Source organism: Ornithorhynchus anatinus, chromosome 10 (assembly GCF_004115215.2).
Source record: "Ornithorhynchus anatinus isolate Pmale09 chromosome 10, mOrnAna1.pri.v4, whole genome shotgun sequence".
In the NCBI taxonomy this organism is placed as follows: domain Eukaryota; kingdom Metazoa; phylum Chordata; class Mammalia; order Monotremata; family Ornithorhynchidae; genus Ornithorhynchus; species Ornithorhynchus anatinus.
In genome coordinates, this window is record NC_041737.1 from 31,910,214 (window position 1) to 31,937,110 (window position 26,897).

General features: G+C 52.8%; 1 protein-coding gene across 2 annotated transcripts in view; it reads right to left on the minus strand.

The window, feature by feature from the left end:
• The window catches only part of NCAPH (non-SMC condensin I complex subunit H), a 44,400-nt gene that overhangs the window by 15,187 nt on the left and 2,316 nt on the right, over positions 1-26,897 (minus strand). For both annotated transcript variants that reach the window (XM_029073357.2, XM_029073358.2), the window contains exons 2-9: positions 13,617-13,860; positions 13,359-13,452; positions 12,802-12,894; positions 12,345-12,483; positions 10,615-10,739; positions 8,878-9,067; positions 7,959-8,050; positions 4,536-4,735 (exon numbers count right to left, since the gene is read on the minus strand). In XM_029073357.2, the coding sequence (XP_028929190.2) occupies positions 4,536-4,735; positions 7,959-8,050; positions 8,878-9,067; positions 10,615-10,739; positions 12,345-12,483; positions 12,802-12,894; positions 13,359-13,430 (911 nt within the window). In that variant the 5' untranslated portion in view covers positions 13,431-13,452; positions 13,617-13,860. The remainder of the gene's footprint in view (positions 1-4,535; positions 4,736-7,958; positions 8,051-8,877; positions 9,068-10,614; positions 10,740-12,344; positions 12,484-12,801; positions 12,895-13,358; positions 13,453-13,616; positions 13,861-26,897) is intronic.

The window sequence follows — 26,897 nt, forward strand, 5'->3', positions numbered from 1 at the left end:
CACCAATTGAGATGTCACAATTGACAAACGTATCTGGATCGAGAAGGAGATTTGACTTCATGTATCCGAGAATAGTCCGTGGACCCTGGCTACAGCCCTCCGGACTGTAAGCTTGTCGTGGGCGGGGAACGCACCTACCGATTCCGTTGCATCATACTCTCCCAAGCCCTTAATACAGTAATCCGCTTTTGTCTTCTTAATGGTACTCGTTAAGCACTTAGCGGGCACTGTTCTAAGTGCCGGGGTAAATATAAAGAAATCAGGTTGCACACGGTCCATGTCCTACGTCGGGTTCAGTCTTAATCCCCATTTGACAGATAGGGTAACTGAGATACAGATAAGTGAAGTAATTTGCCCAAGGTCACCCCGCAGACAAGTGGCAGAGCCGGGATTAGAACCCAGGTCCTGCCGACTCCCAAGCCGATGCTCGATCCACTAGGCCAGGCTGCTTCTTCCTTCTTCTGCTGCTCTGCCCACATCAAGCACTCAGTGAGGACCACAGATCGACTGTTCAGGCCACGGACATCGGCCAGTCAGTGACTACCCCGTGTCACGCTCAGCCCAGTAGCCGGTGTTAAACACAGTAGCAATGAGCCTGAAACATGTTGGGATTTGGATTCTAAGGGTTTGGGCTCAGGTTCCCAACAGAGAACAGGGGAGGAGGGGAGGAACCCAATCCCGGTTTTCTCCCTACTGGTCAGACAAGAGTCTCCCGCTAGACTGGAAGTTCGCCGTGGGGAGGGAACACGTCTCGGAAGCAGCGTGGCTTAGCGGAAAGAGCACGGATTTGGGGTTCTAATCCCGATCTGATCACCTCCTACGTACCCCAGCACTTAGAACAGCGTTTGACACATAGTAAGCGCTTTACAGATACCATCATCATATTGCATTGCACTCTCCCAAGTGCTCAGTCCGGTGCTCTGTACGCGGTAAGCACTCAATAAATGCAATTTATTGATCGACCGATTGGAAAATCTTTGGATTCGAGCTTCCCGGCAGGAGTCTGTTTACCAAATGGTTGTCTCCGGTGAGGGTTAAGACGCATCCGAAGGGTGCAGAGGGGGACAGTCCGACGGTGGACATCCTCATCGAGTTAATCTTACCCCTATTCTTTTAGTAACCCTGTCTACTCGGGAGGCCTTGCCAGAGCCTTCCCCCGTTACAGAAGAAAGAGCTGGCCCTCGCTCTGCCGTAGCTGACCGGTGAACGGGTGGGATGTGGGTGGCGGGGACAACCCTCCAGATGTGGAAGGGAGTCCCCACCAAAGACCGTGCTGGCCAGGGACAGCGGGAGCCTCCGTTAACCAGATCTCCTGGATGACTCTGGAGAGCCAAGAGAAGAAGCGTGGCAGTAAGGGTAGAGATGGGCAGGTAGAGGGGGGCCCGTTAATTCAATCCAGGTGGGGAGCGTTAGGCGGCAGGGTCCCTGCCGCGGCACTGTGCTCTAAAACCCCCCAGGACGGCCTGGTGGAGAGCTGGCAAGGGAAGTGCGGTGACAGACCGGTCAAAAACTACACGGCCCTGAGAATAAAGGGGCTGGTTTGCCGCCATTTCCCAGACGTCACTGGGAAAGTCTGGGAGGGATTTGCCTTCTGGGCCAGAGGTTGAGGGGTTGGGAGGCAGCACGGCCCGGTGGCGAGAGCCCGGGCTTGGGAGTCAGAGGTGGTGCGTTCTAATCCCCTCTCCGCCACTTGTCTGCTGTGTGACCTTGAGCAAGTCACTTAACTTTGCTGCGCCTCAGTTACCTCATCTGTAAAACGGGGATTAAGAGTGTGAGCCTCTCGTGGGACAGGGACTCTGTCCAACCTGATTACCTTCTATCGAACCCAGAGCTTAGAACAGTGCTTGGCACATAGTAAGCACTGAAACACCGTAACTATTAGTATAACACTGCCACAGTCAACCATTCAACAGCATTTACTGAGCACTTACTGCGTGCAGAACCACGTAGTAAGCGCTTGGGAGAGCACAATACAAAGGAGTAGGTCTAGACAATCTCTGTCCACAAGGACAGCGGGGGAGATGGACGTTAAAACAGATTACAGATAGATAAGTGCTGTGGGGTGACTATCGAAGCACTCAAGGAGAACAGTTTCGAGCGCATAGGTGACGCAGCACAGAGGGCTTAGTCCTGCCTTCTGGACGGGGCTTAGTGTCCATAAGGGATTGTCCCAGGGGAAAAGCCTTCTTGCTTAGCTATGCCCTCATCTAGGCCAGCCTTGGATCCTGCCAGAAGATGATTTCCATGCGGTGAGAGATCTCTCTCGCACGCGCTCTCCCCGACCACTCTCTCCCCGTACCTGTGGTCAAAAGGGTGAGGGTGATCTAATTTGGCGTTATTTCAGTTTTAAACCATTTCCGTTCCCTCCCCACAAGGAGAAACCTTCGAGGAAGGGTGGCAGTGTGCCCTGAAATTTGGTCCCAAGCGCACACTCAAACGCTTTCTGTACCTCTTCATTAATCCCTGGGATTACAGCTTTACGTCTCAGCCTTTGAACTCTCTGTTCTTTCCAATCAGAAGATCGATTAGAACATCCATTTGGCCATGATTCAGTTTGGAAGCCTAGTTCAGCCATGAATCCACACACAGCGCTCTTCTAACACCAACCAACTCTTTGAACCCCGATCTCGTCTATCCCTCGTTCACGTTCTTCCCTTTCACATCCAACAGCCCACCCCTCTCCCCACCTTCCAAACCCTGGCTCGATTCGCAACTCCTCCAAGAGGCCTTCGCTGACCGAGTCCCCGTTTCCCCCGTCTGGTCTCCCCTGGGCACCGACTACGTACTTGACGCTTCGATACTCACCCCAGCCCACAACACTTTCGTACACAACCTCACACTCTACTATTTCCCCCGTCTGTAATTGATTTTCCCTCGGAGACTGTAAACTCACTGCGGACAGGAACTGGGTCTATCAACTCCATCGTATTGTACTCTCCCGAGCGCTCAGCCCAGTGGTCTCTGCACGTAAGCTCTCGATAAACATCGACGATTGAGCCCTGAGGCTTTTGTTGACCTTGTCTGGCCTCTGTAGACCCTGTATCCCTCTGAGGTACGCCGAACACGAGGGCGCACTTCGATTTTAACCCTTGTTACGTGCTGTGCGGTAAGGGGGCCGGCATCTTCTGGATCAGGTGCTTCTGAGTCTACTACTTTCATATTACTCTTCTCGTTTTTTTTCTCTGCGCTGGACGCCTAGGGATTGTTATTTTTCCCATTATACAGATGAGGAAACAAAGGCACCGTTTAAGCGGTTGGTCCAAGTTAACAGGAGGCCAGAAGCAGGGCTGGGACTAGAACCCAGGCCCTCCGATCCGTCCTCTTTCCACTAGGCTGGGTGTTTTCTTTCCTGGGGCGGTGGCAAAAAATGAACGTGCTAGAAACGTGCTGCTATTCCAACGTCCAAATGTTCCAAAGAATTAGAGAACTGAAAACGGCAATAGTCCTGAGAGTGATTATAATTAGAGTACTGTTAAATGAGATCTTCAATGTTTACATTTGAAGTTTCCCTATGCTCGAACTTTTCATTTCCTTCGTAAATAGCATTCCCTGTTTAGCAGTTTTATTGAGCAAATGATTCTTTGAAAACCGTCTTCAGAGAGGCTTCCTGGCTTTATTTACAGAACTTCAGAGGAGCAGAAGAATCCTGGCCATTTAAACGGAGTCCAAGATCAACCCAATTGGCTTGAGCCCAGTTTACCCACTCATTCAGACTTTTTGCCAGTCATCCCAAATTCCCTCAGATTACATCGGCTGTTGGGATATTGACAGTGGAGACGGAGCCGAGAGATACCATCCGCTGCCCCCCGTGCTGATCTGATCTCCGGGAACCCCCCCCCCCCCGACTCCAACATTTAGTGCAGTGTCTGGCGTATCGGCAACACACGAGAAATGGCAAAGCAACGTCTTCTATTTATCCATCCAAGGAGATCGACGCACGGTGACAGGGCAGGTGGGAGGGTGTTTTACCACTGCGTTGGGTAGCCTCTTTCCTGAGGAGAATTTCCGGGGCCAATATAGCGATCGGGATCAGTAGAGGAAGCAGGCCTCCCTCTCCGCATTCATTGCCGGGGAGAAGGGTCAGTCTTGGCGCAGGCCAGAGCTGCTCTAGCAGTGCCGGGGGGGAGGCTGACCCTCAACATCCCACTACTTGAGGGACTGCCGTGAAGGCTCTAGGAATCATCCAAAGGACAGGAAACTCTGCTCGGCCTTTCTCCCTGTCGTCAACTGCTCGTCTCACTCGCCCGAGGGCAAGTATACGCGTGCGTGTACGCGAGCGCGCGGGCGTGCCCGGAGCACGTAGGTGAGCCAGGATGTCCGAGCCTGCTTCACAATGACACAACACGAGATGGGCGAGGCCAAAGACAATCTCGCTAAATGGCCGGAAAAGGAGGGAAACTTGCAGGCTCCATCGCCACAAAATAAACACAGTCGCCACTTCCTCTAGTGGCCAAGTGGGACCGTGTTAACCCAGAACAGCGAGCGTGGAGAAGCCCTTCAGGGGGTCAAAACGAGTCTGCCGTGCCTCGGTGTACCTGGGGCTCCGGTAGACGCAGGGCTCCTGACTTCCGAAGGCCCCGTGATCCCCTGCGATGGTCTGGTCGGCCGCATCCGCGTCAAAGTCATCCTCCCCCGGGGCATCCGCGTAGTCCTCGTGATCGCTGTTGTCCACCTCCGCGTTAACGTCAAAAACCTGGTCGCTCTTCTTAAACTTGTCCAACAGAGCTGACACAGACTGAGGAGAACAAAGGGAAGTTAGGCCCCCGGCGAGGGCTCGCTCAAGGAACCGATCCTTGACATCAGAGTCTCGAGATCCGGGTCTCCCCAACCGCACGGTCTTATAGGTCAGGCCTTTCTGTCGGCACATCTCGTTTCAAATCTCTGCTCCAGGTTCTGTGCCCCGTACCGCCGTTCCTCATCCCTCTCCCTCCCCCTAAGCGATCGCTCAATAAACAGAGCTGAGGAAATCAAGTTCGTAACGGTCCCGGACAGGATGAGGCTGGATTGCGGCCAGGCACATACTGTAGCCCGTGAAACAGGAATCTGAATCCATTAGCTACATGTTTAGAGGAAACAATTTTCCATGGAAACCACGCTTAATGAGTAGGCTAAAGGCCCCAGGCTAAAAATATACAGACGCGAGCTTTACACATTGCCATTTCTCAGGAAACTCAGTACCAGGGGACACAACCTCAAAAAGCAGGAAATTCCTCAAGCCTTAGAGCAGCTGAGCCGACAGAGGCCATTGCAATCACCACTGTCCAGGAGTTCATCTCATTAAGTTTAACCCCAGATGGCCAGGCTCCTGAAGTCCAGTACGGAGGAGAGGAGCGAGATGTGTCTTCTAGCGGGGCAGAGCCCTGCTCCGGGAAACGGGAGGCCTGGGTTCTAATCCTCGTTCTGCCAGCCGCCGGATAACGTGGGTGAAGGCCGGCCCGGCGCCTTGTGCCGACACCCCTCTCCCACCTGCTCTCTCCTTCGCTCGGGGCCCCAGGTGGCGGGGAAGAGAGAGAGCGCCGGCGTCCTGCACAAGCCGCTCACTAGCCCTGTGACAGTCCCGATACCCGCGGACCAAGGCTCCTCCATCTTTCCCGACAGGACACTCCGTCGTCATCCTCGCGGCCACGCCGTGAGGGCCTTTTGGGGTTAAACTCCCAGTTCTAACGCTCAGAAACGTGCCAGAGAAAATATTCCTCTTCCTAGCTGATGAATAGGATTAACCGTCGAGCCGCAGATCACAGCTCCAATCGGTGAGGAATCGTGGCCAAAGAGGGCTGGACAGATTCCAGGTGAGAGTCGACCGAAACCAAATCTATCGAAACCACTCGTCCGCAAACTCGGATTTCACCTCCGTTTTCGACTCACCCTGTCGGTCCTACTACAGTAGAGGCACTGCTCTGTCTCAAAGAGGAAAGGGTGAAACGGCACCGGAAGCAATACCGAGCAAACACGCCAACTCAACAGCGGACGGCCATTTTGAGGAGAAGGCGCGGTCGGCCTCTTCGGTCACGCGCAGACCCCCACGTCAAATTCCCTTGCAGTGGCATCAGATCTGAATGGGAAGGTGACTCCGTTCAGTGCAACCGGAGAAGCGGCCTGACCTAGTGAGAAGTAGCCCGGCCTAGTGGAAAGAGCACGGGCCCGGGAGTCAGAGGATCTGGGTTTTTATTCCAGCTCTGCCGCCTGCTTGCTGTATGACCTTGGGCGAGGGCCTTCACTTCTCAGTGCCCAGGTTTCACCTATCAAATGGGGATTCAATACCCGTCCTCCCTCTTCCTTAGATTGTGAGCCCCATGTGGGACAGGGACTGGGGCCAACCTGATTAACTTGTATCTAACCCAGTGCTCGGAACACCGCTTGACACACCGTTAAACGATGCCGTTATCGTTAACCGTAAAATGCGTTCCCATCTCAGGTTCTGACAAACTCTGATAGGGCCTCGGGGAACGTTTGTCCGACGCCGCGAGAGTCTCGTTGGGTAAAGAGCGGCGGGACGATGCTTTCTGCACAGGTGTGTGGCGTCAGACACAGCGAGTGCCACAACGTAACTTCTTGCAAGAACTCTCTTTCCCCATTATAAGAAAACTGGGAGCGAGGCTGAACATGGAGTCGACCCACCACGCTGACGACCCGGGTCCACCTCATTAGAAAAATCTCCTCTATTGTCTTTTTGATCACTCTGTCAATTCTACTTCCAAGACGAGGTTTTCTCCTCTTCTACCAAAGCTCTAGAGCTCTTAGATTTAGGTCACAAAGCAATGGCGGCAAGCTTGCCGTGGGCAGGGAGTGCGTCCGCTTACTGTCGTACGCTCCCAAGCGCCTAGTACAGCGATCCGCTCACAGTAAACGCTCAATACACCCGACTGAACGAATGAACGGCGGGAGCGTACTCAGAGACCTGACCCCTCAACTGCTGTAATGTTTGTTTCAAAATGCATCCCTTGTTTCAGTTTTCCCTCCCTTCCTTATAAGTTTGGTTCTGCCAGAATACCTGTTTTCTCGTGTTCCTGCTTTCACGTGTTTTGGCGAGAACGGGATTAGGGAACAGCCATCCCACACTCCCAGCCGGGAGCACCATCGGAAATAAAGCCCGGGTGCCCGCACGGGGCATCCGGACAGGTGCCAACTACATCGTGGTTTCCCAAAAACACGGCCTTCATCCCCTAGGCGAGCCGAGGGGATTTACCAACAGCCGCCTCTTAGCCAGGGACTACTTAACCCACACCCGTCCTCTCCTCCTTTAACTTCTTCGACTCTCGAACCCCGCACGAGAGGCCTGGGCCGAATCTGACGGAGGCTAGGCCATCGGGTCTGTCGCCTCCCACGTCTTCCGGGAATGATCACCGGCAAGGTCGGACTCCCTCTCTGAAGGTCGCCGGGGATCGTGCTACTGGCTGGGTGGGCTGGACGGGGTTGGGGCCCGGGATACGTGCATATGTGCCCTAGGACACAGCCTGGGTCCGACAGTCAGAAAGTCCCGGGTTCTAATCCTGGTTCCGCCACTTGTCTGCCGGGAGACCTTGGGTAAGTCACTTCACTGCTCTGTTCCTCAGTTACCTCATCCGTACAGTGGGGATTGAAACTGAGGCCCCCCCCCCCCCCCCCCCCGTGGAACCGGGACTGGGTCCAGCCCCATTAACCTGCATTCACCCCGGCGCTTAGTACAGTGCTTGGCCCATAGTAAGCGCTTCACAGGTACCGTAATTATTATAATTATTAGGGAACCAACCTTGTGCTTCCGTGGTACTCCCAGGCACCTAGCAGTGTGCACTGCATCCGATAGGCCCGCAAGAAATACCCCTACTCTTTCTAGTTTTGCCAAAACAGGGCTCACGATTTCAATTTTGATACGACTTCTTAAAAAGAGTCTGGTCCTCCTAACCGGATTTCTCTGAAGCAAAAGAACGGTCCGAGACACGCCCGAGGCCCCAAAAGAGGGGAGCAGAAGGGAACCTTACCTCGTTGTGGGTTTCACTGTCCCACTTGGTAAACTGGAACCCGGCCAGCGACGGGCAAATCTGGCTCCTGTTGGCACAGTGCAGCAAGGCGGCTGGAGGGCGGGGAGCATTCCCCAAGAGGGATAACGGATCAATTGCCTTGCAGTGACAGCTATCACAATCATGGGCATTTCCCTCTCTCTTCCCCTCCCCCCTAAGAGGAACGGGAGGAGAGGGAAGGAATAGAGAGATGGAAAAAGGTGGAGGAAGGGAGGGAAAGAAGAGTCCTGCGCATTTCCCCGATTCAGCTCAGCTGCCTTTTTAAATGAGCCGCATCCTAAGCAAACAAGCCCTTAACTCGGGGCGCTCTCCTCGCAGCGGGCTTGTCGTGGAACGGATCGGAAGGTCCAGAAACGCCCCCGAGAGAGGCCGGACTGGGGTCCACCCTTCCGTCTCCCCGGCGGGTACCTCCACGGCTCTGCTCTTTCCCTCCTCCCGCCTACCCCAAACCCTGTCTGAGCCCACCCGGACCCCGTTTAAAACCCGGGGAGACGGGAAAGAGATCCGGGAACCGCGCTCTTGGGTGATCAACGAGGCAACGATTTCGCTTCGCTACCGATTCCGCTAGGGAACCTCAGGCCGAAACTGTTTTTCCCAGACGATAAATATGGACCGCAAGTCCATCTGACCTCGGTACCCTACTTCACATTGCGCGCCGGCCTTCCAATTGAGTTTGTTAGGGAGAAGATGCCCATCTAGAGAAGAAGTGAGCTTCCACAGAGGAATGAGACGGTCAGGGGCACATTCCCAGATTCTGCATGACCACAATACAGCGCAAAAGGGCTGTCTGAAGTCTCCAAACTAGTGAGGTGGGGAAACGAGAACGTTCAGGGAAGCTTTCTAGCAACTTAGAGACAGCAGTAGCATTACTCGAACTTACTCCTTATATCTGCCACTTCCACAGAACCGGAGTCCGGCACCTCGAGGGGATCTGAGGCGGAGAGAGGCCGGACATCTGAATCAAAGAGGAGTTCGCTCCCGTAGTCGTGGCAGTGGAGGGTGGACAGGAAAACCCCCGCGGTGCTGCATTCATCGAAGGAAGCTGCCATCTTCTGGAACATGGGATCAATCTGCACACAGGTACGATAAGGGTCCATCGGTAATAATCAATAAGGATCGACGCTATTTATCGAGCGCTTACTGGGTGCAGAGCACTGCCCAAGTTGTTGGGAGAGTACAACACAACAGAAGCGGTAGAACCAATTCCAGCCCGCAAAGAGTTTACAGCCTGGGGCTAGGCCCAAGAGCAGTGAGGTTTACGACGGAGGGCGATTTCAAGGCCCCGACAACACTCACACATCTTCGCCGTACACCTTTGGTTAATGCGTTTATAATAACAGCAGTATTGATAATTGTGATATTTGTTAAGCGCTTATTACGTGTCAAACACTATACTGAGCCCTGGGGCAGATAGAAGACAATCAGATCGGAGTCCCTGTTCCACACCGGGGTTCACAGGGTGGCTTAGTGGAAAGAACACGGGCTCGGGAGTCGGAGGTCATGGGCTCTAATCCCGCTCCGCCACTTGTCAGCTGGGTGACTTTGGGCAGGTCACTTAATAATAATAATGATAACGTTGGTATCTGTTAAGCGCGCACTATGTACAGAGCACTGTTCTAAGCGCCGGGGTAGAGTCAGGGTAATCAGGTTGTCCCGCGTGAGGCTCACAGTCTTCATCCCCATTTTACAGATGAGGTAACTGAGGCACAGAGAAGTTAAGTGACTTGCCCACAGTCACACAGCTGACGAGTGGCAGAGCCGGGATTCGAACCCGTGACTGAACTTCTCTGTGCCTCGGTTACCTCATCTGCAAAACGGCGATTAAGACTGTGAGCCCCACACGGGACAAGCTGATCACCCTGTATCTACCCCAGTGCTTAGAACAGTGCTTGGCACATAGTAAGCGCTTAACAAATATTATCATTATTATCGTTACTATTCACAGTCTGAGGAAGCGGGGAAGCGAGAGAAGTATGGAATCCCCATTTTATGAATGAGGAAACTAAGGCCCAGAGAAGTGAAGTGACTTGTCCAACGTCACATAGCAGACAAGCAGCAGAGCGGGGTGAGAATCCAGGCTCTCAACTACGCCACACCGCTTCTCAAACAGAGGACAATAATAAAAGTAATAATAATAACAGTAATATTTCAGTGCTTACGAGGCATGCGTCCAGCCCTGTTCCAAGTGCTGGGGTAGATACGGGATGATCAGAGCAGACACAGCCCCCGTCCCACAATCTAAGTAGGAGGGAAGCGCAGATATTGAATCCCCATTTTACAGAAGAGGTAGCGCCGAGAAGGGACATGATTAACCCAAGGTCGCATGGCAGAGCCAAGGATTAGAACCTAAGTCCTCTGATTCCCAGGCCCATGCATTTTCCACAAGGCCACGCTGTCCCTCACACCGTCTCCGGTTGATGGGATGTCACGAGACCCGGGCAACTGCCTGGAAACCTTCAGACGAGGCCGGTGAGCGAGGGGTCACCAGGCGCCTCACGGAACCGCTACGTGAAGTTCAAGAACGGGGCAGACACCGGCTAAGCAGACAAGAGGTCTGACCGGCAATGGGGAGAGACGGACATCCTCCGGGGCACCGGGTGGTCCATCGCTTCCTCACCTCGCACTTGCGATCTGCCTCTGAGAGATTCAGGTTATTTAGATTCTGTTCTATGGTTTTGTAGGAATGCTTCTTTTTTGGCTTCTGCACTTTTTTTGCAGTTCCAGATTCTACCGGAGTTCCATCTAGGGAGAAGAAGGAGAGAAAACAATGGCCGTAGGTCACGGCGGTTGAATCATCCTAAAAATATTTCAGGAGACCAGAGAGAATTCAGACACCAGAGAGAATTCAAGGCCCAAGCTCCCTCCCCTTCAAAACTCCACAACTCCTAGTTCTCCTTCGAGTAGGTGAACTGGTCTAAAAGCCAGGGGCTCAAATACTCTGCGGTTTGCTCTCTGGTGATGCAGAAGAAGAAGAAAGCTGCTGAAGTAACTGGATATAGAGGGAATATCCCTTCCCAGGAAGTTTGCAGTTGGCATCCCGGAGCCCGAGATAGGTGGCTTTGCACACCACGATGCCTCTCCAAACCACAGTCTGGATAATCCGACCTTCACCGCCATGGCCGACTGTTCCCTGGAATCCTCGGGCAGCCTCTTATGGGTACGTAACAGGATAGAGAAAGAATCTTGTGGTCGCTCATTCATAACCGTAATAGCATAAAGCCCTCCTACCCATTACTTCCCTACTTTTCCATATTTAATAACTAGAATGTGAACGTTTTCCTCCTGGGAAAAACTTAATACTTCTGAATTCATTAAAGCTGGCTCCACTTTTTGCAAAGTGGTTTTAAATGCCTCGGACGAAATTTCGCCCAGCTCCGCACCAAAGAACCCCAGCCCCCAGAAACCAGTGGTATTTATTGAGCGCTTACTACATGCAGAGTACTGGAGTAAGCACTCGGGAGAGTACAACAGATTTGGTAGACGTGACCCCTGCCGAAAGGATACTGTAGCCTAGGGGGGGAGGAGGACATTCAAATAAATTAGAGAGGGAGGAAACAGCAGAGTTTAAGGGTATGAATATGAGGGCTCTGGAGTTGGGGTGAGGTGAGTATCAAAGCGGTTAAGGGGGACAGAGCCAAGTGCAGAGGTGACCAGCAAGGGAGGGACAATGTGGGGGGGGGGGGGGAAGGAGAGGTAGTCAAGAAAGGCTTCCGAGGAGACACGATTTTAGGAGGGTTTTGAAGGTGCGAAGAGCGGTGGTCTGTCAGACGTGAAAGCAGGTCGAGGTACTTCCAAGCCAGAGAGAGGATGCGGGCGTCGGCTGCGAGACAGATGAGTTCGAGTTAGTCTGGCATTGCAGGAGCCGAGTGTGAGGGCTGGGCTTGTAGTACGGGATCGGCGGGGTAAGGTAATAATAATAATTATAATAGCGGTATCTGTTAAGCACCTACTATGTGCCAGGCGCTGTACTAAGCGCCGGAGTGGATACGAGCAAATCAGAATAGACCCAGTCCCTGTCCCACGCGGGGCTCACGGTCTCAATCCCCATTTTACAGGTGAGGCAACTGAGGTACGGAGAAGCGAAGTGACTCGCCCAAGGTCACGCGACAGAGACAAGTGGCAGAGCCGGATGGAGAGCCTTAGAGCCAGCGACGAAGACTCTCTGTTCAATGTGGAGGTGGACGGGCAGCCGCCGGAGGGTCTCGGGGAGTGGGGAGACACGGACTGAACGCCTCCTGGAGAAAAATCACCCGGGCAGCCGAGCCAAGCGAGGACCGGAGAGGGGAGAGGCAGGAGGCCGACGAGGAGGCTGAAGACGTAGCACGACGAAGAGCCGTCCCCACGTACCTGCCCCGGGGCTGCCTGCCGCCTCCGCGGCGGGGGCGTCTCGGCCCAGCCCTCCGAGGACCCGGTACACGTCGGCGTGCACGGCATCCACCCTGACCGCGTAGATCTTCGTGCTGGCGTCCAGGGTGCCGGCTGCCACCTGGTCAAACCAACACAACGGCGTCGGTAAAACGCGAGGAGGAAGACCGTTCCTCTGACGGTGGGCAAGCGGCCAAACTTTCAATCTCTCAACCAACCACCCGACCAAGCAGTGAGCCCTTACTGTGTCTACCGGGAGCCAGGGACAGTACAAGGAGGTTCCAGTCTGAATATGAGTTGCTACCAGGTTTGTCAGTCCTGTCCCTGTCACCCCCAGGCCACGCTTTCTGCCGATTTCCCAGACGGACGATCAACGTGGCCTCCTTAGTTCAGCCACAGAAACTGCAAAAAGCCAATAGGGAATGGGACTCTTCCTCACCTTGAAGTTGGTCAATTCAGAATCTTTCTGTTTTAGGATCTCAGTCATATAATCAATCAAGTGCAGGCCAAAAGCGTTCTTGGTGGTGATTTTCTGAAAACAGAAAAGTGGAGAAGGGCATTTATTCTAAGCAACCGGGTTCCTCAGCAGAAAAAGTACCCTTCGGAGGGCTTGTTCGGTGCCACCGAGTCACAGCATCGCCAAAGAACGCGTTTACCGACGGGCTCACTTTCCCGAGTTTGGCCGGGATAGCCCAAGCACAGAGACTCCTTCCTTCCCTCCCCATCCCCAGCATCTGATCACATTTGCTGCGTAAGGATGACCAACAGTCAGAAACGGGCAGAGGCCGCGACGGGAACTCTTCCCACTCTGCAAAAATCCGAGGCAGGAGAAGAGAGTCTCGTGACCCAAGCGTGTGCTTTTCTCATAGGGAGCCGAAAGGGCTTCAGAGACAGCATCTCACCCCAAGTGGGGTGGGAAACTGAGACCCGGAGGACGACGGCGTCGAAGCCGGATCAGAGCCCCAGAGGCCAGAACCCCCAGAGTCCAGGACTCACGTTTTCCGTTGACAGCTTGATGCAGGTGGAATAGTGCTCTGAAATCTGTGTATTTGTGAGTTTGGGGACCATAGACGTGGGAGTTTCCGCTCGCCTGCGGGGACAAAACCGTTTAGAGAGCGCCGTGCGTACGCTCCCCGAACCTCCACCTGCAAAGCCGGGCCGGAGCAGCCGGCCGCCGCCCCCCCCCGGGCCCGCCGCCCTTCGGCCCGCACACGCGTCCCCGGCGGGGACGGCCCTGACCCAAGGCCCCCTGACCTGCGCGCCGGGGAGGTCGAGGAGCAGGGGGACTCGGTGCCGCTGAGCTGCAGGTCCACCACCCTGGAGCGCCGCCGCTGCTTCCTCTCTTGCTCGTCATCGTTCTGGAGGAAGCTCTGGAGGTCCGGGGTGCTGGAAACGCTGAGAGGGGGGTGCCTGATCCTGGGAGACACAAACGTACCGTCCGGAGGGGTGGCGCCGCGGGAGCCGCCGGAAGTCCACGGGGATGGGGTGCTCAGCGCGACTGAGGAAAGAAAAACGAATCTTAGTATTCGCTCTGAAAACATCAAACGGGCTAAACAGCCTCCGGGGTAGAGTATGGTGCTTGGCACAGAGGAAGCACTTAACACATACCAATTCAATATATTAATTATACTACAGGTAAAATATATATATATATACACACACACACACACACACACACATATAAAATAACCTTGTCAAAATCTAACTTATACAGCACATTTAAAAAGACACGTATTCAGCATCATGATCAGACTATTACAGTTAGCAAACAGAACGGGTGCAAAATAATCATAATGATCTACATTAAAACACTTGTTGGGAGGCTTTTACACTAAAAGCCTAAATAGAATAGAATAGAAGCAAAAATAGCCCATTATACAATTCTTTTCAAACACGGTCCTCGTGGTTATCATCATTATTAAGGGGGGGAGACGGACGCGAAAATAATTTTCCAGACAATTTTCCAAGCAGCATGGCCAAGTGGAAAGAGCACGGATCTGGGAATCTGGAGACCTGAGTTAAAATCCCGGTTCCGTCCCCGGCCTACAGTGTGACGATCTCTCCGGGCCTCGGTTTCCTCACCTGCAAAATGGGAATTAGATAGAATGCGAGCTCCATGTGGAATAGGGTCTGTGCCTAAACTCAACTTTCTATCAACCCCAGGGTTTAGCACATTGTAAACACTTGCTAAATGGAGAATCACAATTAGGAGAAAAAAGGGGATGTGTACAGGAATTAGCACTCACAGAAAATAGATAAAATTGAATGTAAATTAGAATCATAAGGACCACGGGTGGTAAGTGCCCAGGTTCAGTCATTCAGTCGTATTTACTGAGCGCTTACTGTGTGCAAAGCATTGTACTAAGCACTTGGGAGAATACAATACAACAACAGACACATTCCCTGCCCACAACAAGCTCACAGTCTGGGGGGGGGGGGACAGATATTAATATACTTAAATAAATTGCAGATACATATGTGTGGTGGGGTTGGGAGAGAGGATGAAGGAAGGAAGCAAGTCAGGGCAACGTAGATGGGAGTGGGAGAAGAGGGGAGGAGGGAAGTCAAGGAAGACTTCTTGGAGGAGATGATTCAATAAGGCTACGAAGTGGGACAGACGTATCAGCATCCCTGTCTGATATGAAGAGGGAGGACGTTCCAGGCCAGAGGTAGGATGGGAGTGAGGGGTCGGTGGTGGGATAGATGAGATCGAGGGACAGTGAGGTTAGTATCAGAAGAACGAAGTGTGCAGGCTGGGTTGTGGTAAGAGAGTAAGTAGCGGGGTGAGGTAGGAGGGGGCAAGGTGATTGAGTACACGAAAGCCAACGGTGAGGAGTTTTTGGGTGATGCGGAGGTGGATGGGCAACCACTGGAGTTTCTTGAGGAGTGGGGAAACATGGCCTGAACAACATTTTTGAAGGAAAATGATCCAGGCAACAGAGTACGGACTGAAGTGGGGAGAGACAGGAGGCAGGGAGGTCAGCAAGGAGGCTGATACAATAATCCAGGTGGGATGGGATAAATGCTTGGATTCACGTGGACGGAGAGGACGGGGCAGATTTTAGCGATACCGTGAAGGTAGACCTGACAGGATTTACCGACGGCTCGAACGTGTAGGATGAGTGAGAGAGGGGCACGGAAGTACTGAACGACAGTTCAGCGGGATGGCCGTAACCCGCGTCGATGAGAGGTTAGTCAGGGAAGGCCTCCTGAAGGAGATGAGATTCCCCCGACGGCCAGAGGAGACGGGGAGACCCGCATCGGTCACTTTTGAAGTCGGCAGAAAGACGTGAGCAAGAGGTCAGCGGGGCTAGAGGAGAGCTAGACACAGTAGTAAACTACCTTAAAACAATCAACTCAGTACTTAGCACTTACAAGTGTCCTACTTATTAATATCGTTTGTATTACTGTTGTTATTCAGCCTACTGGAAAGGAAGATAAAGGGGTTACTAAAAGTTACTCATACTAGGAGAATAATGGCCAAATGTTATGTTTCCAGTGACGAGAGAGAAGAAGAAACGGATTGAAATTGCAGCGGGAAGTTTTTAAGAAAGACGGGATTAGGAGCTTCCTAAATGTAGACAGACAGTGTGGCCTAGTGGAAAGAGCCCAAGGCTGAGAGTCACGAGCCCCAAGTTCAGGTCCCAGGCCACCACCGGCCCCGCTGGGTGACCTTGAGCAAGTCACAGACTTGGGAATGAGACAAACTGTGAGCCCCCTGTGGTCACCTGGTATCCACCATAGCGCTCAGTACAGTGCTTACCGTTAGGTAGTGCTCAATAAATGCCATCAAAGAGTGAGGAAGAACGGGTTCACAACGGGGTGAAACAAGTGGAAACGCAGAAGGGGGATAGAAAGTAAACGGTCAGGAGTCTCTGCTTGAGGAGAAAGGGGGTGGGTTACCATTGGAAGATCTGAAGGGTGGAGAGAAGTGTGCAGAATGTTGTTTGAGAAAATGATTCGGGCAGCGAAGTAAAGGCCGGTCCGGAGAGGTGAGAGATTGGAGGCAGGAAGACAAATTTACACTCACTCCCTTGGGAAGCTCATCTACTCCCAGGGTTTCAACTATGACCTCTGTGCGGATGACTCCCAAACTTTTGCACGTATCCATGAGAGACTGTAAGCCCGCTGTGGAGCTTACACCAACTCTATTGTATTGTACTCCCAAGTGCCTAATACAGTGCTCTGCACACAGTAAGTGCTCAATAAATGCCACTGATTGATTGATTTCTCCACAGCATTCCCAGAATCTATCCCTTCCTCACCAACTACCTGGCCACCAGTCTAGGCTCTTGTCCCCTAGACCAGCTTGATTCCCCTCTAAGCTCCTCTAAACTCCTCGTGAGCAGGGACGGATTGTCTAGACCTACTCTTCTGTACTGTACTCGCCCCCAAACGATTAGTACAGTGCTCTGCGCACGGTAAGCACTCAATAAACATAGCTGATTTACCGATTAGCTCATTAGCCACCTGGCTGAGCTCCCTGCCTCCGACAGTTCCCTGTGCAGACCACCCAGACTTTGCTGTCTGTACTGTTTTTCCTAAAGCCAGGCCTAGCGGATAGAACATGGGCCTGGGAGTCAGAAGGACGTGAGTTCTAATTCTAGCTCTGCCAGTTGTCTGCTGTGTGACTTGGAGTAAATCACTTCATTTCACTGTGCCTCCGTTACTCCTCTGTAAAATGGGGATTAAGATTGTGAGCGGCATTTAGGACGGGGCCTGTGTCCGGCCCGATTACCTTGTATTCATTCATCCGTATTTATTAAGCGCTTACTGTGCGCAGAGCACTGTACTAAGCACTTGGGAAAGTAGAATACCGCAATAAAGAGTGATAATCCCTGCCCACAACGAGCTGCCCACCACGACGTCAATACAAATAAGCAGACATCAATAGAAGTAAATAAAATTACAGATATATGCATGAGTACTGAGGAGCAGGGAGGGACGAAAGAGCAAAGGGAGCAAGTCAGGATGAAGCAGCAGGGAGTGGGAGATGAGGAAAAGTGGGGCATAGTCAGGGAAGGTCTCTTGGAGGAGATGTGCCTTCAGTAAGGCTTTGAAGGGCAACCACTAAAGATTTTTGAGGCATTTTCCGTGGAAAGATGAAGCGGGTAGCAGAACGAAGTGTGGACTGGAGGGGGGAGAGGCAGGAGGTTCGGAGGTCAACAAGGAGAGGCTGATAGAGTAATCTAGGAGGGATAGGACGAGTGATTTTATTAACAAAATAGCAGTCTGGCTGGAGAGGAAAGGGTAGAATTTAGCGATATTGGGAAGGTGGGACCGACAGGATTTGGTGATGGATTGAAAGAGAGAGAGGAGTCTAAGTTAACGCCAAGGTTACAGGCTTGTGAGACGGGAAGGACGGTGGCGCCGTCTGTTTGTTTTCACCCGGGTGCTCAGTAGAGTATAATGTTGGTATTTGTTACTATGTGCTTACTATGTGCAGGGCACTGTTCTAAGCGCTGGGGCAGATACAGGGTAATCAGGTTGTCCCACGTGAGGCTCACGGTTAATCCCCATTTTACAGACCCTTGACAAATACAGTTGTTGTTTATTATTATTACTGTGCTATGCCTCAACGTTCTCCACCGGCTGCCCATTTCTCTCCACATCAAGCAGAAATTCTGGACCATTGGCTTTAAAGCTCTCTCCCTCCTGCTTATCCGCTCGCCATCCCTGGGCTCATAACCTTCGTTCCTCTCAAGCTAACCTACCCCTTGGGCTTCGTCCTCCTCTCCCCCTCCCACTTCTCCGTCGACTGTATTTACCGACTCTCTACCGTGTGCAGTTCACTGTACTAAATGCTTGGGAGAGAACTACATAACGATAAAACAAACACGTTCCCTGCCCACAACGAGCTTACAGTCTAGAGGGGGAGACAGACATTAATATAAATGCAATTTCAGATGAGAACATAGGTTCGGTGGGGCTGGGACAGGGGATGAATAAAGGGAGCAAGTTGGAGCGACACAGAAGGGAGTGGGAGGAGAGGAAAGGTCAGAGAAGACGTGCCTTCGATAAGGATTCGAAGGTGGGGAGGGTAATTGTCTCATCCGGCTGAAGAGGGAGGGTGTTCCATCCTCCCGCTCCATATCCGGCAGACCACAGCTCTCCCCAACTTCAAACCCCTTCTAAGATCACATTATTATCATCATCATTATCACTGGTAAGTCATGATTTTGTTTGATCCTCAGTTTGGGTTTAGAAAGGGAACGTCTCCACTTTAGTGGGAAAACTGAAAAACGGACAATTGAAGAAAACCAATAACTAGCCAACAGAATCACGGCAGTGGGGCACAAGCAGGCAAGAGCAGTCGGTTGAGGGGGTGGTGCCACACTATCGGACCTCCAGCTCCACGCAGAATTACCGGCCTGATCCCAGAGGTCGCCCGACGACAAAACTGCCCTCCCCAGCCCCGGCAACCACCTCTGTTCACGGTTGTTAGTCACACCTGAAAATGAGAAAGACGCCACCGATAGCGAAACTGACCTAGTCAATGCGAGCTCGAAAAGACTGTTAAGAAGGGAGCCCCAGTTCCAGCCACATGGTGCGCACAAACGTATAGTACTGGGGGGTAAGATGTCTGCAGGGCCTGTGGATGTTTTCATTTTCGCTTTCTCGTCCTGTTTAAAACTCGTGCTCATTTCCTGATTGCCGGCCTGTCTGTGGCAACCGACGCTGGCCGCTGAGGCACCGTCAAAGGCCCGGTTTCTGAAATCGTTTCTTGTCCTCTTCGTTTTCGGTGTCCCAATTTCGTAAAGCATGGCCATAAAGCAGCTGCTTGGGTCTCCTGCTCCAGTCCATTCTCCTCACTCGTCTCACCCAACACAGCCGTGTTGAGGCGAGGCTACCGTCAAAGCTAGGCGACCGACTTTGCTCTAGAACTTGGCTGTCGAGGATCCCGTCTTGCCGTCTGAAGGCGAGAGTAGCCCAGAAATGACTCCGATGGAACCGATCAAGGAATCGAACATGGCGCGCGCAGGGAGCCTGGGTCTCCCGGGGGCAGGGAAGAGCGGTGGGAAGCACTACGCTCTGGAGACCTTGAGTTTGGTAGGGAATCTATCAAACGCCGCTGACACACACTGAGTCTCCCAGAGTCTCCCTGGTCGATCATCACGTCGTCAGCCAGCGCGCGGCCTAGGAAACGGAATCGAACAGCAGCAGTTAGCTCCGTGCGGTCGCTTCATGTTTTTGGTTGGGTACACGCCTTCCCCGGGGCAGGTTTTCTTTAGATTTAGCAGTCCTTAATGTCGGCCAATTCAGCAAGGCAGTTTAGAATCATGTGTATGTCTTCTTAGGACGCAGCCTTACTCGTACAGCAAATTCTCTGAGCCTCTGGTGGGTGCTCAAAGCCCGCTGCGTTGGAAGAGAGTTCCAGAGAAGCGGACGTGTGTCGTGACTCCTGCTCCCAAGCATCTCGTCACCTCTTCCAGGAGGAAGACCCACTCCACATCCCTGATTTACTCCACTGGGAACGGGGAAGGGATTGAGCAGGGCAAGCCCGGCTCTTTCCAGGCTAGTTCTCCTGTCATAAAATAGCCTCAGAATGCTAAGAAACTTTTCAGGGCAGCCAAATTTGCTAAGAGATTCTCAGAGTCCACCTCTTGTAGTAGTAATAACACTAATAAATTGTGGTATTGGTTACTCGCTTTCTAGGTGCTAAGCACTGTACTAAGTGTTGGAGTGGGCGCAAGCAGATCGGGTTAACCTTCATCTTATCTTAATGCCTGTGTCCCTCTCTAATCTCTAAGCTCCTTCTGGGCAGGGAACGCGTCTGTCAATCCCGTTGGGTCGTACTCTCCGAACTGCTTAGCCCGGCGCTCCGCCCATAGTAAGCAGCCACTGAATACAACTGCTGGATTCTGCCGGGCGTCAGACGCTTCCCCGAGGTCTCGGGGTGGTCCCCTGAACTTTTCTGCACCGGGCAGAACCCCGTGTGATCCGATCCCCAGCGTTCATTAACTTGATTTGCGCGGCGCAACGCAGGTTTCTAAAGCTCTTGTCGGTTGCCCAGGCTGCTGCTGGTAGAGCAGATGTTTGGCTGAAAGTCGCCTTTCAGCTCCGAGTCATCAGACCAACCTTGCTGACATCACTTGGCCGCGCCCAATCTCCCGCCATCGCCTGGAACGCAGCATCCAGGAGAAATGCCCATTCATCGGCTGGTTGGGAACCGTGGTTCGCCCTTCCCGTTCCAACAGGACTGTTGCGATACGCCTGTGAGGTTCCTGGCGGATGCCTTCCTTCTCCGAGAGCTGAACATTGAGCCGCTTTGCTGGTCTGGAGACCCCTTTCGACGTTGGATCCGAAAACGGGGCGGAGGGCTTGGAGCGTAGGAGATGACGGTCCTTCCAGTCCTCCGTTTCACGCATGGCTACTGTGTGGCGTTCCGCTGCCATATTGAGATGTAGTGGGCAAGATGCCACTGTATATGGCGGGGATACATTCACCATATTTTTTTTTTTTAGTCTCTGTAAGCTCCTTGTGGGCAGGGAACGGGTCTACCGACACGGGTTGTAACGTTCTGTCCCAAGCGCTGAATAGAGCACTCTGCACAGAGTAAGCGCTTGGTAAATACCACTGACTGATTGATCCTTTCATCCAATCGTATCTTTGAGGGCTTACGGTGTGCAGAGCACTGTCCTAAGCGCTTGGCAAAGCACAATACAACAACAAACAGTGACATTCCCTGCCTACAACGAGCTTGACGTGAAGTGAGGTGAGGAGGGGGCAAGGTGATGGGGTGCTTTAAAGCCAATGGTGAGGAGTGCTTGTTTGATACAGAGGTGGATGGGCAACCACTAGAGTTTTTTGAGGAGGGCGGGGGGATGACATGTCCCGAACGTTTCTGTAGCAAAATGATCCAGGCAACAGAGTGAATTATGGACTGGAGTGGGGAGAGACAGCAGGCTGGGAGGTGAGCGAGGCAGGATAGGATGAGCGATTGTATTAACGTGGCAGCATTTTGAGTGGAGAGGAAAGGGAGGATTTTAGTGATGTTGTGAAGATGGGACCGACAGGATTTGGTGACGGATTGAACATGTGGGTTGAATGCGAGAGAAGGATCAAGGATGACGCCAAGGTTACGGGCTTGTGAGACGGGAAAGATGGAGGTGCCGTCTACAGCGAGGACAGGGAGAGGACGGGGTTTGGGTGGGAAGATGAGGAGCTCTGCTTGGGACACGTTAAGTTCGAGGTGACGGAAGGACAACCAAGTAGAGATGTCCCGAAGGCAGAGGAGATGTGACACTGGAGAGAGGAAGAGAGATCAGGGCTGGAGATGTAGATTTGGGTATCGTCCGCATAGAGGCGGTAGTCGAAGCCATGGGAGCGATCGAGTTCTACAAGGGAGTGGGCGTAGATGGAGAATAGAAGGGGAGCCAGGCTGAAACTTGAGGGACCTCCACAGTTCGGGGGTGGGAGGCAGAGCCCACGAAGGAGACCGAGAACGAACGGCCAGAGAGGTAAGAAGAGAACCAGGAGAGGACGGAGTCAGTGAAGCCGATAACGTTTCCAGGAGAAGGGGGTGGTCCACAGTGTTAGAGGCAGCTGAGAGGTCGAGGGGGATTAGGATGGAGTAGAGGCCATTGGATCTGGCAAGATCATCGGTGACCTTTGAGAGGGAGGTTTCTGTGAAGTGAAGGGGACAGAAGCCAGATTGGAGGGGGTCTAGGGGAGAATCGGAGGAGAGGAATTTGAGACAGCCGGTGTAGACGGCTTGCTCAAGGAGTTTGGAGAGGAATGATAAGAGGCAGATGGGGTGGTAACTGGAGGGAGCCGGGAGGTCAAGGGAGGGTTTTTTAAGGATAGAGAATACATGGGCATGTTTGAAAACAGTGAGCAGGAAGCCACTGTTTCCAGCGAACGGCTGAAGATGGCCGTTAGGGAGGGAAGAAGGGATGGGGCGAGAGTTTTGAGAAGGTGCGAAGGAATGGGGTCCGATGAGCATGTGGAGGGAGTGGCTTTTGAGAAGAGCAGGAGGTCTCCTCTAGAGATACTGCTGGGAAACATGGGAGAGTTGAAAGGGGACCGGAAGGGGGAGGGACTGAGTGGCGGGGGTGATTTTAGGGAGCTCACACCTGATGATGCCAATTTTCTTAATAAAGGAGGTGGCCAGGTCACTGGGGTCAAGGGATAGGGGGCCTGAAGAGGGAGTTAAGTGTCCGGAACAACTGGTGAGGGCGACGGGCACGGGTGTCAGTTAAGGGTAGTGAAATAGTTTTGCCGGGAAGAGGAGAGGGCAGAGTTAAAGCACGCGAGGATAAACTTCAAGTGGACAAAGTCGGCCTGATATTTAGATCTCCACCAGCAGCGTTCCTGTGCCTCGAGCACAAGAGCGATGGAGGTGGACTGTGCAGGAGATCCAGGGCTGGGAGTTAGTGGTACGAGATCTACAGAGGGTTAGAGGGGAGCGAGTGAGTTGAGTTCAGTAGAGAGGGTGGTGTTGAGAACGGCTACGTGGTCATCACCGGTGGGTAGTTTGGGTACGAAGACTAAGTGGAGCATGAGGAGTTGAGAAAATCGGATGGGGTTCGGGGATCGGAGGTCTCTGGGGGAACAGTACAGATCTACGGGGAGGAGCGTGTGGAGGAGGAGACGAGTGAGGAGGCCGCGGTCAGATAGAAGGTCTTCCGAATTGGTGAGGGTAGAGTCCGGGCAGGGGTTAAAGATGATGAGATCGAGCGCGTGACCAAGTTGGCGACTGCCCGAGGTGGGGGGGAATAGGGGGTCGGCAGAGTTGAGGGGTGATAGAAGGCGGGCAGCAGAAGGGTCATCAGGAACATCTGTGAGGCTATTGAAGTCCCCAAGGATCAAAATGGGCACGGAGAAAGAGAGAGGGAATGTGAGGAAGGGGTCAAAATGGTTAAATAATAATAATGTTGGTATTCGTTAAGCCCTTACTATGCGCAGAGCACTGTTCTAAGCGCTGGGGTAGACACAGGGTAATCAGGTTGTCCCACGTGAGGCTCACAGTCTTAATCCCCACTTTACAGATGAGGTCACTGAGGCACAGAGAAGTCAAGTGACTTGCCCACAGTCCCACAGCTGACGAGCGGCAGAGCCGGGATTCGAACCCACGACCTCTGACTCCCAAGCCCCTCTACCCCAGCGGCGAGCTTACAGGCTAGAGGGGGAGACAGATATTAAAATGAGCTGTGAATCCGTACACAAGTGCACCTAAATGCTGCGGGGCCGAGGCGGGCTGAATAAAGGGTAGAAATCCAAGTGCAAGGACGACGCAGAAGGGAGGAGGAGTACGAGAAATGAGGACTTGGTCAGGGTAGATCTTGGAGAAGGTGGGATTTTAATAAGGCTTTGAAGGTAGGGAGAGCAATCAATTATCGGATATGAAGGGGGGAGAAAGTTCCGGGCCGGAGGCGGGACGCGGGCAAGAGTTCCGCGGCGACGTAGACGAGATCGAGGTAGAGCGAGGAGGTTGGCATTGGAGGAGCAGAGTGAGCGGGCTGGGTATAGATGGAAACCAGCGAGGTAAGACAGGAGGGAGCAGGGCGATTGAGTGCTTCAAAGCCAACGGGAAGGCGTTCATATCTGATGTGGAGGTGGGTGGAGGAGAAGTGGGGAAACGTGGAAACAGACATGGTCTTTGTAGAAAAATGATCCGGGCAGCAGAGGGAAGTATGGACTGGAGGGGCAGAGGCAGGAGGCCAGCAAGGAGGCTGATGCAGTGATCAAGACAAGAAAGGACAAGAGGTTGGATCGCCGTGGGTAAGAGTCTGGATGGAGGAGGACGGATTTTAGCGACGTTGTGAAGGGAGAACCGCCAACATGGGGTGACGGATTGAATGTGTGGATTGAGTGAGAGAGATGAGTCAAGACAATAATAATAATTATGATATTTGCTAAGTGCTTACTAGGTGCCAGGCACTGTTCTAAGTGTTGAAGTGCCAAGGCTAATACCCAGATAATGCCAAGAAGCCTCCTGCAAACCTTCCCTAATTAACTCATTCATCCATTCAATAGTACTTATTGAGCGCTTACTATGTGCAGAGCACTGTACTAAGCGCTTGGAATGGGCAAATCGAGACCTCCCGAAACACATCACACAAACCGGTCACTCCAGCGCTTACATATTTATTTAAATCCAGCCTCACATTTATGTTTATACGCATAACCGACTGTCCAGTCGCATTTATTCGGATCATTCTAACTTGTTCATATCTTTACGCGCATCTCCCCCCATTAGACTCTAAGCAACTTGTGGGTAGAGGACGGTCGCGTGTTTTCGTGATACTTTCCCCCGCCCTCCATAGAGCACTCGATGAAAACTCACTATCAACCTGTTGTATTTAATGAGTGCTTACTACGTGCAGAGCACCGTACTAAGCGTTTCTATATATTTGTACGTATTTATCGGTCTACTTATTTTAATAGTCGACTTATTTAATAGTCGAAACTCAACAGAATCAGCAGACATGTTCCCCGCCCCTAAGGAATTTAGAGCCTGGACGGGGAGACAGACATTAACAGGTAGAGCAGTACCTAGTTTCTTTACGACCGAGACAGCGTTTTCTCTCTCCATCACCCAAGCCCTTAGGACGGGGCTCCGTGGTGGGCACGGAGGTATCTCCCCCATTAAAATGTGAGTTCCTTGTAGGCAGGAAACACTGACTTGATTATTCTGTTCTTCCCAAGCACCTTGTAGAGTTCACTGAGCATGTTACTGCTATTATTCCTACCAACACAACGATAAAGGCTGTTGATGCTTGCTGGTGCTGATGGATCATTTTCAGGAGCGGCTCTTCGCTACTACGGTAGGAGCCAGGGAGACGGGGTTGGGGGGGTCGTTGGCTGGGCAAAGAGAGACCGAAGGGACGGTTTGCTATTTTATTTTACGGTATCTATTAAGTGCTTACTGTGTGTCAGGGCCTGTACCGGCGCTGGGGCGGACGCCGTCTAAGCAGGTCGGACAAAAATCGAAGTCCCACACGGGCCTCACATCTTAATGCCCACGTTACTCTTCATCTCCGTATTTCCCCACTCCTCAGGAACCTGCCCATCCACCACATACGTCTCGCCATCGGCTTTAAAGGACTCAGTCACCTCTCCCTCCCTCCCATTTCACCTCGCTACTCTCCCACAAGTAGGATTCCTACTACAACCCAGCCTGCACACTTCACTCCTCTAAAGTCAACCTTTTCACCGTACCTCGGTGTCGCCTATCTCGCCACCGACCTCTCGCCCGCGTCCTGCCTCCTGCCAGAAACGCCCTCCCTCCTCAGATCCAACAGACGATTACTTTCCCCGTCTTCAGAGCCTTACTGAAGACACATCTCCTCCAAGAGCCTTCCCCAAGCCCTCATTTCCTCTTTCCCCACTCCCTTCCGTGTTGCCCTGACTTGCTCCCTTTAGTCGCCGTCCCCGGTCCCACGCCATTATGTTCGTATCCGTAATTTATTTATTTTTATTAGTGTCTGTCTCCTCCTCTAGACCGTCAGCTCGACCTGGGCGGGGAATGTGTTATATAGTTGTTTTATACTCTCCCAAGAGCTCGGTGGAGTGCTCTGCACGTAGTAAGCGCTCAACGAATCCGACTGACGGAGGTCACGGACGACGCGACAGGCACAGAGGAGTGAACCCGAGCCCCCCGCTTCCCCCGTCTCCCGCCCTCTGCTCTTCCCCCTTCCCCTCAGCACTGCGCATATTTGTATATATTATTTATGACCCTATTTATTTTGTTAATGGTGTGTATATCTCCATGATTCCATTTATCTTGACCACGCTGCGTTGTTTCGTTCTGTTCCGCTCTGCTGTCTGTCTCCCCCGCTTAGACCGTGAGCCCCTTATCGGGCAGGGATGGTCTCTACCTGTTGCCGAGTTCTCCATTCCAGGCGCTTAGTCCAGTGCTCTGCCCATAGCGAGCGCTCAATAAATACTACTGAATGAACCAACGAGTGAAGCGACTTGCCCAAGGTCACACAGCAGACCAGGAGTGGAGCGGGAATTAGAGCCCAAGTCCTCCAACCCCCAGGCCCGGGCTCTCTCCTCTTTAGGCCGCTTCTGACGGGAGCAAAACCCCTCACCGTCGGCTTCGAAGCCGTCCATCCCCCGGCCCCCTCCTACCTCACCTCCCTTCTCTCACACCCCGCACGCTCCGCTCCTCTGCCTCTTACCTCCTCACCGTCCCACCGTTCGCGCCCGTCCCGCCGTCGACCCCCGGGCCCGCGTCCTCCCGCGGTCCCGGAACGCCCTCCCTCCTCACCTCCGCCAAACTGACTCTCTTCCCCTCTTCCAAGCCCTCCTGAGAGCTCCCCTCCTCCAGGAGGCCTTCCCAGACCGAGCCCTCCCTTTCCCTCTGCTCCTCCTCCCCATCGCCCCGACTCCCTCCCTCTGCTCTCCCCCCCTCCCCTCAACACTTGTGTAGATCTGTCCACATTTCTTACTTTATTTTCTTAATGATGTGCATCTGTCTACGATGCTTTTTCTCGATTTTGACGGTAGTGATGCCCGTCTACTTGCTTCGTTTCACTGTCTCCCCCTTTTAATAATAATAACGTTGGCATTTGTTAAGCGCTACGT